Source organism: Bactrocera neohumeralis, chromosome 5, assembly GCF_024586455.1.
Source record: "Bactrocera neohumeralis isolate Rockhampton chromosome 5, APGP_CSIRO_Bneo_wtdbg2-racon-allhic-juicebox.fasta_v2, whole genome shotgun sequence".
NCBI lineage: Eukaryota > Metazoa > Arthropoda > Insecta > Diptera > Tephritidae > Bactrocera > Bactrocera neohumeralis.
This window is the reverse complement of record NC_065922.1, coordinates 27,732,786-27,751,530: the sequence shown is the minus strand read 5'-3', so window position 1 is coordinate 27,751,530 and position 18,745 is coordinate 27,732,786. Positions and strand designations below refer to the sequence as shown.

The window sequence follows — 18,745 nt, the reverse complement described above, 5'->3', positions numbered from 1 at the left end:
TACATTTCATTTCGTCCAACACTAATGTCAACCAAGCGTAGATAAAAAAATTTTCCTAATAGTTGGTCGACTGTCAAACCAGCAAAGTAAGAAAAATTACAATTTTTGGCATCAATTTTAAAGAAAACAAATTAATTAAGTTACACTCTATTATTAAAAGTTTATTAGATAGAAAGTTCGCAGTGTATAATATAAAAGTGAACCACATATAAATTAATCTGCTGACTATATATTTATGGTTTTGTACTATCGTCAGGAGAGAGGGGTGTAAAAGCGCCAGCGCTAAACCCGCATTCAGTATAATACTAAAAAAAATATTCAGTAGAAAATAACAATATTTTTGTTTTGTTATAAAATCGGCAATTAAATGAAGAATGGCTACTACACAGCAGTACTCGCTACGTTGGAACAATTATTTTCGACATTTGACATATGCTTTGGACAATCACCGAAACAACGATGATTTTGTTGACGTGAGTTTATGCTGTGATGGACGTAAAATCAAGGCACATAAAGTGGTGCTATCCTCCTGTAGCTCTTATTTCAAAGAAATATTCAGGGACAACCCGCATCCGCATCCAGTAATAATATTTAAATTTATTAAATTCGAAGATCTCACCTCAATAATTGAGTTTATGTATCAGGTATGCACAACAATATCCTAATTTCAATTAATAAAATGTACGTGTTCGGACAACGTAAATTTGTAATAAAACATTTTTGGATTTGATTAGGGGGAAGTGAATGTACAGCAGGAAGCATTGCAATCATTTCTTCAAACCGCCGAATTACTTGCCGTGCAAGGTCTTACCGCAGAGGAGAAGGAAAAACCAAAATTGCCTCCGACACCGATTATTGATGAACAAAAACTTATTAAAACCATCCCCAGTACTATTAGAGCTGTGAATGACGTAACGACTGCAACACAGACCACACCGCAAACAATCGAAATACCAACGGCAACTATTTTGCAGCAAACGCAGCCACAGCAACAGCATCATACCGCTACACAGCATCATCATGTACAAACACAAATCCAGCATATTCAAGTGCAACATCAACCGCAACCCCATGTGCAAACCGTGCAAACTCAGGTGCAGCAACAGCAAACAACAACACATCAGCTGCAGCATCATCAGCAGCAACAATTGCAACAAACTCATTTAGGTGCGCTGCCTTCAACGAATACGATAAAGAAACGTAAAATGACTTTCTCAGATGATGATGATAACATATACACCACAGAAGGCGTTGATTACGGTGTCAAGGATGATTCTTCGATAGTCAAAAGTAAAAAGAAGAAATTTAATTATGTTTTAAACATCTAAATCTTTAAATGCATATATTTATTAACAAATGAATTTCAAGCTGCGGAAATGACATTCCTACGAGGTACTGTAAAAATGGATATACCCGAATACATAGTTGGTGAAGTTGATGATAGTGAACAGTTGACTGACGGAAGTGCGCAGCATACATCACAAGACGGTGGCACGACGGGCACCCAAAATGTCACACAGTACACATCTGAATATGAAATTCTGACAGAATCAGAAATTGAGGAAAAGTTTCATCAAGCTGATGCAGAAAACGCAGAAATAACAATCGAAATGGGTATTTAAGGTTAAAATATTCATGTAAATATTACTTTTTAAATCGGTTGTAATTTGTATATAGGGCGTCTTTTAAATCCAACAACGAGTACACCATCAACAACAACACCTCATACAACGTTAGATGAATCAGGTGGCAGTGTCACTAATGCTGTAGTAAAAATTGATAATAAAGGTGGCGCATCAGCAGGTATGTTAGAAAGTGATTTGATACTAAAAGTCCATTTTTTTTACACTTGCTATGTTATATTCTTGTTTATCGAGTGTGAGAATTTAAAAAGTAGTTATGATATATATGTATATATGTGAAACTCATTCTGTTTAGGAACCGCTAAAGCTGCATTTATAGATAGATTATTGTGTTATTGTGGTAATTTTAAATGAAAAAAACCGGTATGTCGATTTACAAAACCATAATGGATCAGAAATTATATATAGCCAAGAGAAGCTATAGCAGCATATCTCAATCCCATACCGTTCGTTATGTATATTACATGTATATTTTTGTAATGAATGTTGATTTATATTAAGTTCATATAGTGCCTCTTAGCTATTATTTAGATATATGTATTTAGAAATATTTTTTTTAATTATATACTTAAAAAATTAAGCTCAGATTATTAGTTATAAAAACTACATACATAATATTTTTACAGTAAATTCGTGATCTAAATTTGTGTCTACTACGATGAATATGTCTCCAAATGTTACCATTTTCTTTTCATTCGTTTTTTTTTCTGACTAAATATTTATACTTCATCGCAATTATATAAACTATTGGCGATTTACAATGCTAGATCACTAGCTTAAAATTATTCTAAATTATAAGACGTATGTAAAAAAAACAAGTTTAGTTACTGTCAACATAATTTTTGTGCTATTTTTATGTATTTTTAGATTTGCCAAATAATAAGTGGACAGAATGTCAATTTTGCAAAATGGTCATAACCACGGTTAATCTTTGGAGACATATTCGTACGCAACATACGCCTCAACCGCCCCGTAAATGCGAGCTATGCAACAAAAATTTCAAAAACAAATACAGTCTTCGCGAGCACATACGAATTTCGCACGAACAAAAAATCACAGTGAAGTCAGAAAATTGATTGACAATATTTCATTTGCGTCGTTAAATTGACCACACATGTTATTTAATAAATGAGTAACATAGAAAATAACGTGAATAAAGATAGAGCTCAGCAGCAAATTCCAAGCTCACTATGAAAATCGTTATTAACTGCAATCAAGAAAGGCAACTATAAACTACGATGTTAATTTAATACCAGTGAGCAAAGCACATAAATACGTCCAAAAATATGAATAAAGTAATGGAACTACCAAAATGAAATTTAAATTAAAAATGCTAGAGATTTAACCTAACAAGTGCAAAGTAGATTTATTTTAATTAAGCCAGTGTATTCCAAGCTTCAATTATTAGATGAAATCGCGTTTAATTTAATAAACAATGGTCGATTGATTTCGTTAATGATTTTCTTATTTTTTTTTTATATAATACATTAACGAACGGTGCGCTGCGCTAACCCTAATTATTATTAAACACAATCAATTGTAAATTTTTTAAAAATAGATATAAGCAAATACATTTGCAATCGTTCCCTCTTCTGTTTTATTTTAAACAAAGAACTCTTTGAAACAAATATTAATATATTATAATTTGAAATATCTAAAGGCACACTTATTCATCATGCAAACTCAAAGGAGGTAATAACGGTTCATTTTAAATGTTAGGGCTTGGTTATTGTCTACTGTCAGGCACAAATCTCTCTATTCATAATATTTGCTTACTTTCTAATTCATTCACAAAATCCTAGCAAATACATATTTCGGCGTAAACTGATAACAATAAAGACAAAACAAAATTCAAGTGAGGTAGATTTGTATATCGATGTATAAATTTAATAAATATCTATCATGTTTCAGTAATTGAATACAGATGTATGTATAAAGGATATGTATTACAACTTTTATAGGATATTTAGCGTAAATTAGAACTAAATCAAATTGATATACAAACATAATTCTATAATGTAGATCTAGACTTAATTACAACTTAAAAGTGTGAGCAGGACGAGAAGAATTAATTAATTTGAAATATTTGCAGAAATTAATATTTTTTTGCCGATAAACTATATATATTAGGGTAATATATGTATAACAAAACAAATCCAAAATTGAAATTTTAAAAACTGTACAAAATAATACCTGTATTAAAATTTGAAGAAATTACGAAGTGAGAAAATTAAAAATAGCGTAGATTATTTAAATACAGTTTTGGCTACCGGAAAATTTAGCTATAAGAAAGTAAGATATTAGAAAATTTCCATATCTCGAGTCGATAAGTAACACTTATCATATAGTACAATTTGCGGACAAAAAAAATAAGTATTTTGTATAAAATAACATGAATCCATAATTCACATTTAAATGTTTTATATTTTGCGTTTTCTTGACAGCCCACCCTAGTTTTATCAAACACATAATTTTCTTTAAAAATGGTTGCAATTTCTGGGATTTATGATATTATCATGGAATTTTTCTTAAGAACATTTTTATAACACATCTCGATTATTAAGTCACATTTAAATCATGAGGAAATTATTAAAACCTATAAAATTTATAAAAATATTTAATGAAATGAAATTCAAGCAAACACTTAAAACACATATATAAATAAAAGTAATTGTAATATACTATATACTGAATATATTATATGTATGTAATATTTATAAGCAGGATAGACTTTTATTATAATTTTCAAAAATATAAATGAATGTCGAAAAAATACTTAAGTATCTTTTTTTATTACATGTGGGAGTGTGCAACGATCAGCTCAATCAGATCAGCACGATGCACAATTCTGATTGAATCAAATATTTATACCTGATTTGAAACGCTTTCTTTTGTAGATCTGCCGTCGATGACAATACTTAACATATTTTATTAAACTTGGTTAGTGCTAACAAAATAATGTGAAGTCTTCATTACAAAACATAAATGTTGTGTACATATAGAAATTTCAATATTTATATAGTCTCTAAGACCATCGACGAATAATAGACACTAGATATTTAGATGCACAAGTTAACAAATTCTTTCTAAATATTTAAAGATTAATGCTTCTTTTATATTTTCACATTTCAGTGGAAGAGCAAAATTTGACATGTAAATTTTGTAAACGAAAATTGCAATCGATGAATGCATTACGACGACATATAACTTCACGCCACTCGGAAATTTCTGGAAAGGAACACGAGTGTACCATCTGTAGCAAGAGTTTCAAGACGAAATGGTCACTATCAACGCACAATTCACGCTTTCACAGAGATATGCGTGTAACAAAAGAATGCATTAAAATGGAATTCACTTAAGGCACATAACAGCACAACAGCTGATGCAAAGATAATGAATTCCAACATTAGGTTTTATTGTTGTGAATGTTTGTAAATCCCTTAATTTTAATTCTAGCATAAAACACATATATGCATACATACATATACATATGTAAATTAAATTCATTACGATATTCATATGTAATTATTAACTTTATAATACATATATTGCTATTTCGAAATAAATAATATTTGACTTTATTAAAAATGTATGTATGTAAATCGAAAATAGAGAAATAAACAAATAAGTATAAAAATAAAATTTTTATTTCATAAATTTAATTATACATGTGAAATATTATTTAATAAGCTGTAAGTCCTGGTAGTGGAAATTTTGCACTGAACTCTTCAACACCGCTACGCAGTTTACTCAGTTTTTCTGCAATCTCTTTATTTGATTTCAAGGTTTGCTTGAAATCCACCAATTTGGGGCCAGAAATTTTAGTTGTTTCAACACACAGTTTTAATGCGAGATCTATGTAATCCACAACGACATCGATATCAGTCTCCACCAAGCCACGTGTAGTTAAAGCTGGTGTGCCAAGACGTATGCCAGATGGATTCAGTGCTGATTTATCACCGGGTACAGTGTTTTTGTTACATGCAATATTTACTTCTTCCAAAATATATTCGGCTTTGGCTCCAGTCAAACCAACATTACGCAAGTCGAGTAGTACTAAATGAACATCAGTGCCACCTGTAGCAATATTGTAGCCTCGCTGTATCAAACCATCACAAAGACGACGAGCATTGATAATCACTTGTCGCTGGTAGTCAGCAAACTCTTTAGTCTGCGCCTGTTTAAAAGCGGTGGCTATTCCAGCAATTGTGTTGTTGTGTGGTCCACCTATATAAGTATTTTGAGTGATTATTTAATAAGTACATTAATATATTTTAAAATTTATAATATAATGCTTACGTACTTCACATACATATCCACCGGAAATGATCAAGCTACCTACCTTGTAGACCTGGGAACACTGCTCCATTGATGCGATCCTCTAAATCGTATGTCACTTTATCTCCATTGGCCAGAACTTTGCGTACACCCTTGCGATAGAAAATCACACCAGCACGTGGTCCACGCAATGTTTTGTGTGTTGTAGTGCTCACCACATCAGCATACTCAAATGGTGAGGGTATTAAACCCGCTGCCACTAAACCGGCAATATGCGCCATATCGGCAAAAAGATATGTATCATTTTGGTCACAGATTTTACGGAAGCGGGCATAGTCAAGGCAACGTGAGTAACAAGAAACACCGGCTATAATAACGCGAGGTCTGAAGAGTTTAGCATTCGCTTCCAATTGATCGTAATCGATAAGACCCGTACTTGCGTCCACTTTATATGGCATACTCTCGAAATATATCGACGTTGCTGAAATACGTTTATTAGCAGTCATGAAACCGTGTGTTAGATGACCGCCATCCGGTAAATCAAGACCCATTATACGATCGTGGGGTTGACAGAGCGCAGTGTACACGGCAAAGTTAGCTGGCGAACCCGAATAAGGCTGTACATTCACGCCCCATTCCTCTGGATTGAGACGGAATGCCTCGAGTGCACGTTTTTGTGCAAGTCGTTCTATTTCATCAATAAATTCATTTCCACCATAGTACCGCTTTCCAGGCATGCCTTCGGAGTACTTATTGTGCAGGCAAGAACTTAAGCATTCCAAAACAGATACGGATGTAAAATTCTCACTGGCAATCATTTCTAAGCCAACTGTTTGGCGTTTCTTTTCTGCCTTTATAATGGCGTACAGCTCAGGGTCACTCTCGCCCACGCCTTCATTCAATAATTTAAGATTTCCAGACATTTTCTAAAAAATAAATATTTTTGTCAGTATTTGGATAAAAAAAAAAAGTATTAATATAGAGATCAAATGCATTTTTAAGTAAGCATGTATGTATGTATGTATGTATATATGTTCGTAAAAATAAAGCAAAATTAAAGCATTTTTTAGAGTATTAAAAAAAACTAAATTATTGCATTTTTATATACTTTTTTACCTTTAAAAAATAAAAACAAATTTTGTAATGTTCCCGAGCTAAGACTCAAAATGTGTCGCTTGTTGTCGGCGATCGAACACTTAATAATTGGCAAAGTCTATGAAGTGTAATCGCATTACTTATTTCTCCTTTTAAGCTGATAATAAACTCGTAGGAAAAATAACAAAGTAATATGTATTCGGGTCACAGGTTACAGATTTTTGATGTACATACTACATATAATGATAAAGTAACGATTGTGCTGATATGAATTATATATATGCTTGTATCTGGGTTCAAATGAGAATCCTATTTTTTAAAATATGGTCGCGTGGTAATAACAAGCCTTTCCATAAACATGTTTTTGTTTCTAAATGGCTCAATACTAATATATATATATATACATATTTATATACATACATACGACACATCACATAATTACATATTATGTTAGAGATCACTGATAATGCAAGTATCATTCAATATAAAATTAAATTGCACAAAACAGGACTTACTCGCAAAAAATAAGCAGCTTGTCAACAGCTTGGAATATTGAATATTACTGACATAAAAATTTAGTTTGCGGTAAAAGTTGAATCGTTGCTTAATAATTTGCCCATCATAATATATAAGTGAGTAAATGCACATGTAAGTGTTTGTATGTAAAATACTTTTAAATTCGATTAGATAAAACATATAGTATTGAATACATTTAAATAGTACACTATGCAAATATCAAGTGTAAAAGGGTAAGTGTTTACTAAGTACACTCAATATTTAAATCTTCGCTTATTTAAAATTTAAGAAATAATTCTAATAAAGATAAAGGTATTGTTATGAAAGTAGATGCATTTTAATTATTTTTGGAGTACTGGTAGGGATATTCTTAAGTTACTTAGTAAATAAATACTTAGAGATATCTACACATAACAATTTTATTAAAAAAAAGCTATAATACCTTTCACGGGTTTAAGTTTTCTTACAAGAATTTGATTTTGATCGGCCATCGGCGATTGTAGCGATGCCTTGGATACTAAGCTATGTCGAATTTCGTATAAATATATCGACAAATAAACATGAACTTAATTTTGATCGTTTATATACTATAGTGGTCCGATATACTATAGTGGTCGAATATTGGCGATTTTCCGATAAATAAGCAGCTTTTTGTGGAGAAAAGGACGCGTGTAAAACTTCAGAACGATATCTAAAAAACGTTATCCTATTTAATAGGCATTCGGCGTTTCGTTCTGGGTGTTAAAAACTTAATGGCAAACTAAATATGTTCCGTTTCGGGTATAAAAAGCACTTTCATAATTACTAATATATGAAAGTACCAAATACGACAATTGCTGTTGTCGGCAAATTACATTTAGTTGATAGACATACATATACATATATGTACATATGTACATAAAGAAATTTAAATTTTTAGCATTGACAATACAACCAAATACACACGAACGCCTTAGCTGCATGTGTTAAACAAATGTATATATATACATGTGTATACATACATACATATATACATATATTTTATAGCTTACAATATTTATACATACATATACATATATATTAAACACATTACAATTTGAAGGCAAGTTCAAAATTTGATATGAGGGTAATGTTCGTTAATTTCTGATTTTATTAACTAATACTCTCCATAATAGATCAGAAACCCAAGAGTGATGGACTCCACATTCAATAAGTTTATATTACCAATCATTAAATCATTGAATGAATCTATAATTTATACATTATGTGACAGACGTAGAAACTTTAATACGTATAAGGGTTTTTTTGTCTGCGGAAGCACTCAATTTTATTAAGAGTACATCCAATCAATGTTAGGATCTATATATGTACATAGTACATATGATGTATCCATATAATTTGCTTATGCACATATGTACATAAATTATCAAATTATTTACTTAATTTTCTCAAAATTGTTTATCACATTAAAAAAGTTTACAGTTTATAGGTGTGTGCACCTCCTACATGTGCCTTCTGATAAAATAAATATAAAAAAAAACACAAGAAAAGAAATCCCGCATGCGTTGTCGAATTGAAAAGGTGCCGGTATAACAAACTATTTAGTATACTTTTGATGTATTTGCTGTACAGTGTTTGGAAATTTAGTTTATATTAATATTAATACTTACAGTAGAATAATTTGCCGCAAAAACGCCAAATCTTGACCTTTCTTTTTCCAATTGTTTATTATATGAAAAATGTGATCTTGTTGGAGCCCTATTAGCAATTGAAGCTTGAGGAATAAAACGCTGATAAATCGCTTTACTGCCGGCGTTAGATAATTGAGTTCGCTTGCTCAGCGTGTAGATGGCACGAGGTGTAATATTTTGTACTTGCATTTTCGCCTAAAACTTGACTCTAAATTTCCCACACATTCAAAGATGTATGTCTTTAAACGACCGTCGATTTCCAAATACTGAAAAAATAAAAATTTCGAAAGATCCATTGATAGTAAATGCTAGTCTAATAACAGGGGGTCATTGATAACCTCTGACATAAAGAGATAACAGTATTTTGGCTAACACTGATAAAGACTTGGAAAGTCTTGGACAGTGATAAATATTCTTTGCTATATTTTTAAAATTGCGTACAAATAATTAAATATCACAATAACATTTATAAGGAAAATACAAAACAAATTATTTTATACGTTAATCATATTATTTTCCATTAAAAAATTTTATATAGCATTGTTATAAGCAAAGTATAAAAAACTGCAGACTTTCGTAGATGAAAAATGATAGGCAACGAATATATGAATGTGTTTTGATATGCTGTGAAGAATAAGTTATCGATAACTGTAAATTCAGGAATTACCAAATATTTTTTTTACAGTTATCATTTATTATCTCATCACTATCATAAAGTAAAATTGGGTTTCATTGATTTCGAAAATTACGCGCCGTATATAAATATGGATATATTAAATCCACAAGAAAACGACGGTATAAGTCTGATAATAGAACCTGGATATACATGGAATGAAATGCGAGAGAACGTAATGAATTCTTGTTTAAAAAAAAAGTTTCACATTATTTTAGACGGAGATCCCAAAACAGATGAAGTATGTCATATTTATAGCGAACTTGTAAATATTTCTAAAATATGTTATTGTAGGTGTACAGAAAAATACTGGAATTGTTAAACTCCGAATTGAACTTAGATGAAATAACCAGCCTTTTCGTTATTGTTGGCACTCTTTATTTTATTGAAGCTACACCTCTAAACATGGAATGGCGCACACAGCTTTTGCAAAGAACATTTAACTATACAGACACATTAAGCCCAATGCACGTAAGAGATAGTTATGCGGTTAAATTTAATAAAATTTAAATTTAATTTACAAGTCCTTTACATTTTTCCCTTTTTTTTAGCTTCATTTAGCGACTAAACGACTTTGGACAAGTTTGAAAAAGAAGGAGACGGACGTGTTCAATATACTTGAACTCTGTAACCAAATGGTTATCATAAGTGAAACAGCTAGAGCTATTTCTATTTGTCTTATGTGGACCATACTCTCTGAAATAACAGAAACTCCTAGCGAAATGTATTGCTTCAGGCAGGTAAGAAAGTTTATTATATATTCTATACCTTTGATATGAAAAAGTAAAAATTTGTTTATAGTTCATGAAGTTGCTCGAAATGCTAAATAATATAGAAAATGAGACACTGCAGGAGGAGGAAAATACTAAAATTGTTTACATTTTAGTGCGTGTTTTAAGTTATCTTATAAATGTCATTCTCTGTGATGCTCAAAATGAGGATATTATTAAAGCTGGCTACCGCATGTACTTTAAATACACTTCTTCATTTTTAAAGCAACTTTTGAATTGGTGCGAAAACTTTAAAAAGACTATAGATTCCTGCCCCAAACCAAAGCAAATTCAAACTGATTGGGATCTCCGTATGATGGTAGGTATATTGCAAATTTACTATAACCGCAAATTATATATTTTCTTTTGTAGATTACTGAGCACATCAGCTTTAATATTATTAATGTTCTTCAAGATAGAATAGAACAGATGAGTGCACCGGATTATACCTAGGATAAATTTAAGTTGGAAGTTTTACATAATTCAGCTAATTATGTATATGTACAATTTTTTAAGTAAAATATGTTTTTATATAGAAATTACATTTAATGTATTACACACGAAATGAAAATAAATTACATGTACTTAATAAAGTTTAGTCATTTAAAACGTCGTATAAACCCTTGTACCATGGTATAAATGTACTATATGAGCCTGTACAATAGTAAGCTCTAATTTTTTTCACTAATAACTAAAATTAGTGAATATTCGTCTGCAAATCGCGATGAGTGCATGCCGATTTCGAGCCAATAAAATATCGATATACACTAACTTATAAGACTTTCAGAAGCCTACAAAATTAATCCAATTGTCATTATTATATACGCCGAAGGTGAATACAGCGTACTTAATTTGTTATTCCTAACTTCTTATCTAACATTTCAGTTTGTCTATTTACTTTAAATTTATTAGCTATTCTCAAATCGATAAGTTGATATTAAATCGAAATTTCTGTTGCATGTAGACATTAGTATCAACTCTGTGTACTTCGAAATTCGAGATTCGAAAACACAATGACAATTTCCTCTAGTGAAGCTTTTGCATAGTCATTTTTATCAAAAACATTTGCAAGACATTATTTCATTAAAATAAGTTATTAAATAAAATATTCCGCGATGACCGTCACAAATCGGGTAAGTTATTTTCTTAACTAAATAAAAATGTATCTATATACAATCTATAACTAAATAATATCACAGATGGAAATCGACGCCGCTCTGAAAGGTGAAGGATTCCGTTCTTACTATATTCAGAAGATAGAAGAATTGCAATTAATTGTTGCTGAAAAGAGTCAAAATTTGCGACGTTTGCAAGCTCAGCGCAATGAGCTCAATGCAAAAGGTAATTGTTCTATAAAGCAGGAATGTATACTTTGTTTTAATTGTTTTTTTTTTTTCACACATTTAGTACGTATGCTACGTGAGGAGCTACAGTTATTACAAGAACAAGGCAGTTATGTTGGTGAAGTCGTCAAACCAATGGATAAAAAGAAAGTGTTGGTAAAAGTGCATCCAGAGGGCAAATTTGTAGTTGATATTGATAAAAATATCGATATCAATGATGTTACTCCCAACTGCCGTGTAGCTCTTAGAAACGAAAGCTATACTCTACATAAAATTCTACCAAATAAAGTTGACCCATTGGTATCCCTTATGATGGTTGAAAAAGTCCCTGACTCTACCTATGAAATGGTTGGTGGATTAGACAAGCAAATTAAAGAAATCAAGGAAGTTATTGAATTACCGGTGAAGCATCCAGAATTGTTCGACGCATTAGGTATAGCTCAGCCAAAGGGTGTACTACTCTATGGGCCACCTGGCACAGGAAAAACCCTTTTGGCCCGTGCAGTGGCTCATCATACCGAATGTACATTTATCCGAGTATCTGGGTCGGAATTGGTGCAAAAGTTTATCGGCGAAGGTTCACGTATGGTTCGTGAACTTTTCGTAATGGCACGAGAGCACGCTCCTTCTATTATTTTCATGGATGAAATTGATTCAATTGGTTCCTCCAGAATCGAATCTGGTTCTGGCGGTGACTCCGAAGTACAAAGGACAATGTTGGAGTTGCTTAATCAATTGGACGGTTTTGAAGCTACAAAGAATATTAAAGTTATCATGGCAACCAATCGCATTGATATTCTGGATCCAGCTCTTCTAAGACCAGGCCGTATTGATCGTAAGATTGAATTTCCTCCACCAAACGAGGAAGCACGTTTGGATATTTTGAAAATTCATTCTAGAAAAATGAACTTAACCAGAGGCATAAATTTACGCAAAATAGCTGAATTAATGCCAGGAGCATCGGGTGCTGAAGTGAAAGGTGTCTGTACAGAAGCGGGTATGTACGCCTTACGTGAACGGCGTGTACATGTCACACAAGAAGACTTTGAAATGGCCGTTGCGAAAGTAATGCAAAAGGATTCGGAAAAGAATATGTCGATTAAAAAGTTGTGGAAGTAAAATTTAAAAAATTGTATTTCAAATATAGAATTTATTAAAAAAAATTAATTCTAAATCAAGTATTTCAATATTATTGTTGGTGTATTAAGGGTTCAAAAGTACGTTTTAATTTAAGTTTATTTTGGGGACAACGTTAGCATTTAAAATTCGTTTGTTTTATAAAATAACATCACCATCACCAGATAGATTTATGTTACACCATGGTGTCACATACATACATATATAAAAATATCTTTTATTTCGTTCAGTTTTAAGTCAATTTCAAATCGAAATATCTTTTTTATTGATAAATAGAGAAAATTTATTTAAACAGATCATACCGAAGTTCATTATAATTTTAATATAAATAGTTTAAACCTTTATTAACGAAAGTTACAGGTAAGAAAATAATATGTATATGTAATTTATATGGATCTCAATCAGGTTTTAAGTAATTCGTAAATATCATTATTATCGGCCACATCGAGACTCGATTGTCCGTCTGCGTCTTTAATAGCTGGATCCGCATTAGCATCTAGTAGTATACGAATACAGTCGACATGACCGCAACTGGCAGCATAATGCAAAGCTGTCTGTTGCTCTGAATCGCGTAGGTTGACATCGACGCCATTATCTATTAAATATTTTAGTATTTCGACAGCATTACGGTCAGTGGCCCAATGTATAAGACCCATTCCATTTTCGTCAAGGTGATCCATAATTTCTACCGTTAATGATTTTTGCAGTTGAATGAAATTTAATTCTTTAATATAGTCAAAGGCATTTTTTTCGTGTTCCTCTTTTTGATCGATTTCTTCATGTTTTTGTGGAATGGAATGTACTACCCAACTAGATGGAGTTTTGCGTTTGCTGGTGCTTTCGTAATTTGGTATCCAATTACTGTCAACCGCTTTAACTTTTGTAATATATAATTTTTTTGCTTCTGTGCAAGACATATCAGCCAAATCATTCCATGCGCACCATTTGCTCCTACTTTGCATATTAAATACGCTCGGCTTTGGCGTGTTACATCGACCACAAGTTGCTTGCTTGTATAAACCATAGATTTCTAAAAGGTCTGTGGACTCGAGTGTGTTGTGAATTTTTTGTAAATGTTCTGCTGCTTCCGAAAATATTTCGTCAATAGGTTCGGTGTCAATGTCACTGTCAGAAAAGTCGGATGTCGACATTATGGAAAACTAGTTTTTTATCCTGTGTTTATTCTTTTAAGACTTCGGGATCCGTATACTACATACAGTATGTATAATGCTTTAAATTGAGATTTATATTTTAAGATTTTTGAATGTTTAAATAATTGCCCTCAAGCACGTGTTTTTGTTCACTTTCAATTTTCTCTATTGGTGTGATATCATTGAACACAACGAAACCGTATCCACGTGAACAGCCTGTTTTCTTATCGAAAATCACGTTGGCGGATATTACACGACCGAATGCCTTGAAATATGAACGCAATTCCTGATGACCCACCTAAAATCAGATGAAAATTGTTTTAACTAGCATCCAGTATATATATTGTAAGATTTACCGTCCACGGTAGATTTCCCACGAATAGTTTTTGCAGGCCTTTGCCTAATTTTGTTGCTGTGGCCATTTGCTTAAAATGATAATTATTAAAAACACAACTCCACTCGCCTACTTATATTTGTTGCGTAAATTTGTGCACAATTATTTACCGCATAGACATTTCTAGGCTACCAAAAATAAAAGGTGTAACATATGTCAATCGAAACAGCTGTTTTAGAGTTGCATAGTTTTCCCATTAGGCATGTTGTTCGTTCAGAATTAATATTATAAAAAAGTTAGTTTAAATCATCTAAATGACAAATTACTAAAATAAAAAATTAACTAAATTCCGTGCATTTTTCTTACTTGACAATATTTTCGTTTTTATTCTAAAAAATAAATCACTATTATTTATGTGCCTCTTAACTGTTGGCAGCTCTGTATGCTCGCAATTCTTATGGCTGATTCACTTACAACTTTTGGTTCACTTTACAAACATTTGCTTTGGCTGATAAGTTATATCATGTTCCTGCCAACGATTTGGATTGCTAACATTTAATCTATTCAGTAATCTAGACTATTCTCACACACATTTATAAAACAGCTGTTCCAAATGGAAGATGTGTCATTTTTATTGATATCATTAGATCGGCTTCGGCAGCTTCACTCCACATTAATCTCCTAATACTACTTTCTGCCATTTTCACATATTAACTTGATATTTTTTTAAGTTTTTCACTTTTTGTTTGTTTGTTAAATTGTTTCACTTTGACAGTTTGTATAACACACCGTTATTTCCCTAAGTTGATTGCTTTTTAACAAAATCCAACTGGCAGCTAGCTTCCTGTGAATTTACCACGTGGACTTCAAATTACATAACATCACGGCGCGAGTGTCACCTAAGCACTGGCCAGGCACTGTGCCTGTTTTACTTATATAGCCAACTGGCAGCTAGATTCCTGCGACTTTACCGCGTGGACTTCACCTAAGCAGTGGCCAGGCGCCCTGCCTGCTTTACTTATATAGCCAACTGGCAGCTAGATTCCTGTGAATTTACCGCCTGGACTTCAAATCACATAACATCACGGCGCGAGAGTCCCCTAAGCACTGGCCAGGCGCGTTGCCTGCTTTACTTATATAGCCAACTGGAAGCTAGCTTCCTGTGAATTTACCTCGTGAACTTCAAATCACATAACATCTCGGCGCGAGAGTCAGCTAAGGACTGGCCAGGCACGTTGCCTGCTTTACTTATATAGCCAACTGGCAGCTAGCTTCCTGTGAATTTACCGCGTGACCTTCAAATCACATAACATCACGGCGCGAGAGTCACCTAAGGACTGGCCAGGCACGTTGCCTGCTTTACTTATATAGCCAACTGGCAGCTAGCTTCCTGTGAATTTACCGCGTGGACTTCAAATCACATAACATCACGGCGCGAGAGTCACCTAAGCACTGGCCAGGCGCGTTGCCTGCTTTACTTATATAGCCAACTGGCAGCTAGCTTCCTGTGAATTTACCGCGTGACCTTCAAATCACATAACATCACGGCGCGAGAGTCACCCAAGCACTGGCCAGGCACGATACTTGCTTTACTTATATAGCCAACTGGCAGCTAGATTCCTGTGAATTTACCGCGTGGACTTCAAATCACATAACATCACGGCGCGAGAGTCACCTAAGCACTGGCCAGGCGCGTTGCCTGCTTTACTTATATAGCCAACTGGCAGCTAGCTTCCTGTGAATTTACCGCGTGACCTTCAAATCACATAACATCACGGCGCGAGAGTCACCTAAGCACTGGCCAGGCGCGCTGCCTGCTTTACTTATATAGCCAACTGGCAGCTAGCTTCCTGTGAATTTACCGCGTGGACTTCAAATCACATAACATCACGGCGCGAGAGTCACCTAAGCACTGGCCAGGCGCGCTGCCTGCTTTACTTATATAGCCAACTGGCAGCTAGCTTCCTGTGAATTTACCGCGTGGACTTCAAATCACATAACATCACGGCGCGAGAGTCACCTAAGCACTGGCCAGGCGCGCTGCCTGCTTTACTTATATAGCCAACTGGCAGCTAGCTTCCTGTGAATTTACCGCGTGGACTTCAAATCACATAACATCACGGCGCGAGAGTCACCTAAGCACTGGCCAGGCGCGTTGCCTGCTTTACTTATATAGCCAACTGGCAGCTAGCTTCCTGTGAATTTACCGCGTGGACTTCAAATCACATAACATAACATCACGGTGCGAGAGTCACCTAAGCACTGGCCAGGCGCGTTGCCTGCTTTACTTATATAGCCAACTGGCAGCTAGCTTCCTGCGAATTTACCGCGTGGACTTCAAATCACATAACATCACGGCGCGAGAGTCACCTAAGCACTGGCCAGGCGCGTTGCCTGCTTTACTTATATAGCCAACTGGCAGCTAGCTTCCTGTGAATTTACCGCGTGGACTTCAAATCACATAACATCACGGCGCGAGAGTCACCTAAGCACTGGCCAGGCGCGTTGCCTGCTTTACTTATATAGCCAACTGGCAGCTAGCTTCCTGTGAATTTACCGCGTGGACTTCAAATCACATAACATCACGGCGCGAGAGTCACCTAAGCACTGGCCAGGCGCGTTGCCTGCTTTACTTATATAGCCAACTGGCAGCTAGCTTCCTGTGAATTTACCGCGTGACCTTCAAATCACATAACATCACGGCGCGAGAGTCACCTAAGCACTGGCCAGGCGCGCTGCCTGCTTTACTTATATAGCCAACTGGCAGCTAGCTTCCTGTGAATTTACCGCGTGGACTTCAAATCACATAACATCACGGCGCGAGAGTCACCTAAGCACTGGCCAGGCGCGTTGCCTGCTTTACTTATATAGCCAACTGGCAGCTAGCTTCCTGTGAATTTACCGCGTGACCTTCAAATCACATAACATCACGGCGCGAGAGTCACCTAAGCACTGGCCAGGCGCGTTGCCTGCTTTACTTATATAGCCAACTGGCAGCTAGCTTCCTGTGAATTTACCGCGTGACCTTCAAATCACATAACATCACGGCGCCAGGGTCACCTAAGCACTGGCCAGGCGTGCAGCCTGCTTTACTTATATAGCCAACTGGCAGCTAGCTTCCTGTGAATTTACCGCGTGGACTTCAAATCACATAACATCACGGCGCGAGAGTCACCTAAGCACTGACCAGACGCGCTGCCTGCTTTACTTATATAGCCAACTGGCAGCTAGCTTCCTGTGAATTTACCGCGTGGACTTCAAATCACATAACATCACGGCGCGAGAGTCATCTAAGCACTGGCCAGGCGCGTTGCCTGCTTTACTTATATAGCCAACTGGCAGCTAGCTTCCTGTGAATTTACCGCGTGACCTTCAAATCACATAACATCACGGCGCGAGAGTCACCTAAGCACTGGCCAGGCGCGCTGCCTGCTTTACTTATATAGCCAACTGGCAGCTAGCTTCCCGCGAATTTACCGCGTGGTCTTCAAATCACATAACATCGCCGCACCAGGGTCACCTAAGCACTGGACAGGTGTGCTGCCTGTTTTACGTATATAGCCAACTGGCAGCTAGCTTCCTGCGAATTTACCGCGTGGACTTCACCTAAGCACTGGCCAGGCGTGCAGCCTGCTTTACTTATATAGCCAACTGGCAGCTAGCTTCCTGTGAATTTACCGCGTGGACTTCAAATCACATAACATCACGGCGCGAGAGTCACCTAAGCACTGACCAGACGCGCTGCCTGCTTTACTTATATAGCCAACTGGCAGCTAGCTTCCTGTGAATTTACCTCGCGGACTTGAAATCACATAACATCACGGCGCGAGAGTCACCTAAGGACTGGCCAGGCACGGTGCCTGCTTTACGTATATAGCCAACTGGCAGCTAGCTTCTTGTGAATTTACCTCGCGGACTTCAAATCACATAACATCACGGCGCGAGAGTCACGTAAGGACTGGCTCACATTACATCGCCGCACCAGAGGCACCTAAGCACTGGCCAGGCGCGCTGCCTACTTTAGTTATATAGAGCAAGCTGGAAGCTAGCTTCAACTGAAGTCATGTTGTGAGTACCAAATCGAATTACATCGTTGCGCGAAAGTCACGTGAGCACTACTGGCCATTCACGGTGG

General features: G+C 35.2%; 6 protein-coding genes and 1 long non-coding RNA gene across 15 annotated transcripts; 3 read left to right on the top strand and 4 right to left on the bottom strand.

The window, feature by feature from the left end:
* The first annotated feature begins 50 nt into the window (after nucleotides 1-50).
* On the top strand, nucleotides 51-5,285 carry LOC126759897 (broad-complex core protein isoforms 1/2/3/4/5). Of its 2 annotated transcripts, none has more exons than XM_050475081.1 (5): nucleotides 51-644; nucleotides 735-1,290; nucleotides 1,369-1,614; nucleotides 1,678-1,803; nucleotides 4,776-5,285. In XM_050475081.1, the coding sequence occupies exons 1-5, from the start codon at nucleotides 375-377 to the stop codon at nucleotides 5,000-5,002; spliced, it is 1,425 nt and encodes a 474-aa protein (XP_050331038.1). In that variant the 5' UTR covers nucleotides 51-374; the 3' UTR covers nucleotides 5,003-5,285. The 2 variants fall into 2 exon arrangements, with proteins under 2 accessions (XP_050331038.1, XP_050331039.1); XM_050475082.1 differs by lacking the exon at nucleotides 4,776-5,285 and adding an exon at nucleotides 2,511-4,418.
* On the bottom strand, nucleotides 5,269-11,312 carry LOC126759896 (serine hydroxymethyltransferase). Of its 2 annotated transcripts, XM_050475079.1 has the most exons (4): nucleotides 11,225-11,312; nucleotides 9,182-9,468; nucleotides 5,986-6,847; nucleotides 5,269-5,870 (listed from the first exon to the last, which is right to left on the bottom strand). In XM_050475079.1, exons 2-4 carry the CDS (start codon nucleotides 9,389-9,391, stop codon nucleotides 5,326-5,328), a joined length of 1,617 nt encoding a protein of 538 aa, XP_050331036.1. In that variant the 5' UTR covers nucleotides 9,392-9,468; nucleotides 11,225-11,312; the 3' UTR covers nucleotides 5,269-5,325. The 2 variants fall into 2 exon arrangements, with proteins under 2 accessions (XP_050331036.1, XP_050331037.1); XM_050475080.1 differs by lacking the exons at nucleotides 9,182-9,468; nucleotides 11,225-11,312 and adding an exon at nucleotides 7,038-7,129.
* LOC126759901 (uncharacterized) lies at nucleotides 9,897-11,254 on the top strand. The gene is made up of 5 exons (XM_050475086.1): nucleotides 9,897-10,116; nucleotides 10,170-10,346; nucleotides 10,427-10,615; nucleotides 10,677-10,964; nucleotides 11,018-11,254. The coding sequence occupies exons 1-5, from the start codon at nucleotides 9,967-9,969 to the stop codon at nucleotides 11,096-11,098; spliced, it is 885 nt and encodes a 294-aa protein (XP_050331043.1). The 5' UTR covers nucleotides 9,897-9,966; the 3' UTR covers nucleotides 11,099-11,254.
* A 347-nt stretch (nucleotides 11,313-11,659) lies between the features above and the next one.
* Nucleotides 11,660-13,162, top strand: LOC126759899 (26S proteasome regulatory subunit 8). The gene is made up of 3 exons (XM_050475083.1): nucleotides 11,660-11,778; nucleotides 11,845-11,986; nucleotides 12,053-13,162. The coding sequence occupies exons 1-3, from the start codon at nucleotides 11,761-11,763 to the stop codon at nucleotides 13,105-13,107; spliced, it is 1,215 nt and encodes a 404-aa protein (XP_050331040.1). The 5' UTR covers nucleotides 11,660-11,760; the 3' UTR covers nucleotides 13,108-13,162.
* A 270-nt stretch (nucleotides 13,163-13,432) lies between these two features.
* LOC126759902 (acyl-CoA-binding domain-containing protein 6) lies at nucleotides 13,433-14,277 on the bottom strand. The gene has a single exon (XM_050475087.1). The coding sequence runs from the start codon at nucleotides 14,274-14,276 to the stop codon at nucleotides 13,527-13,529; it is 750 nt and encodes a 249-aa protein (XP_050331044.1). The 5' UTR covers nucleotide 14,277; the 3' UTR covers nucleotides 13,433-13,526.
* A 9-nt stretch (nucleotides 14,278-14,286) lies between these two features.
* On the bottom strand, nucleotides 14,287-14,813 carry LOC126759904 (heterogeneous nuclear ribonucleoprotein A/B). The gene is made up of 2 exons (XM_050475090.1): nucleotides 14,633-14,813; nucleotides 14,287-14,574 (listed from the first exon to the last, which is right to left on the bottom strand). The coding sequence occupies exons 1-2, from the start codon at nucleotides 14,696-14,698 to the stop codon at nucleotides 14,377-14,379; spliced, it is 264 nt and encodes an 87-aa protein (XP_050331047.1). The 5' UTR covers nucleotides 14,699-14,813; the 3' UTR covers nucleotides 14,287-14,376.
* Nucleotides 14,814-15,577: 764 nt separating this feature from the next.
* On the bottom strand, nucleotides 15,578-18,157 carry LOC126759905 (uncharacterized). 7 transcript variants are annotated; one of them, XR_007667119.1, is made up of 4 exons: nucleotides 17,671-18,157; nucleotides 17,291-17,555; nucleotides 16,286-16,825; nucleotides 15,578-15,940 (listed from the first exon to the last, which is right to left on the bottom strand). It is a non-coding gene; the product is annotated as an uncharacterized LOC126759905 (long non-coding RNA). The 7 variants fall into 7 exon arrangements; XR_007667118.1 differs by lacking the exon at nucleotides 15,578-15,940 and having other exon boundaries at nucleotides 16,202-16,825; nucleotides 17,671-17,865; nucleotides 17,981-18,157; XR_007667120.1 differs by lacking the exon at nucleotides 15,578-15,940 and having other exon boundaries at nucleotides 16,202-16,825; nucleotides 17,671-17,785; nucleotides 18,016-18,157.
* Between the last annotated feature and the right edge of the window lie 588 nt (nucleotides 18,158-18,745).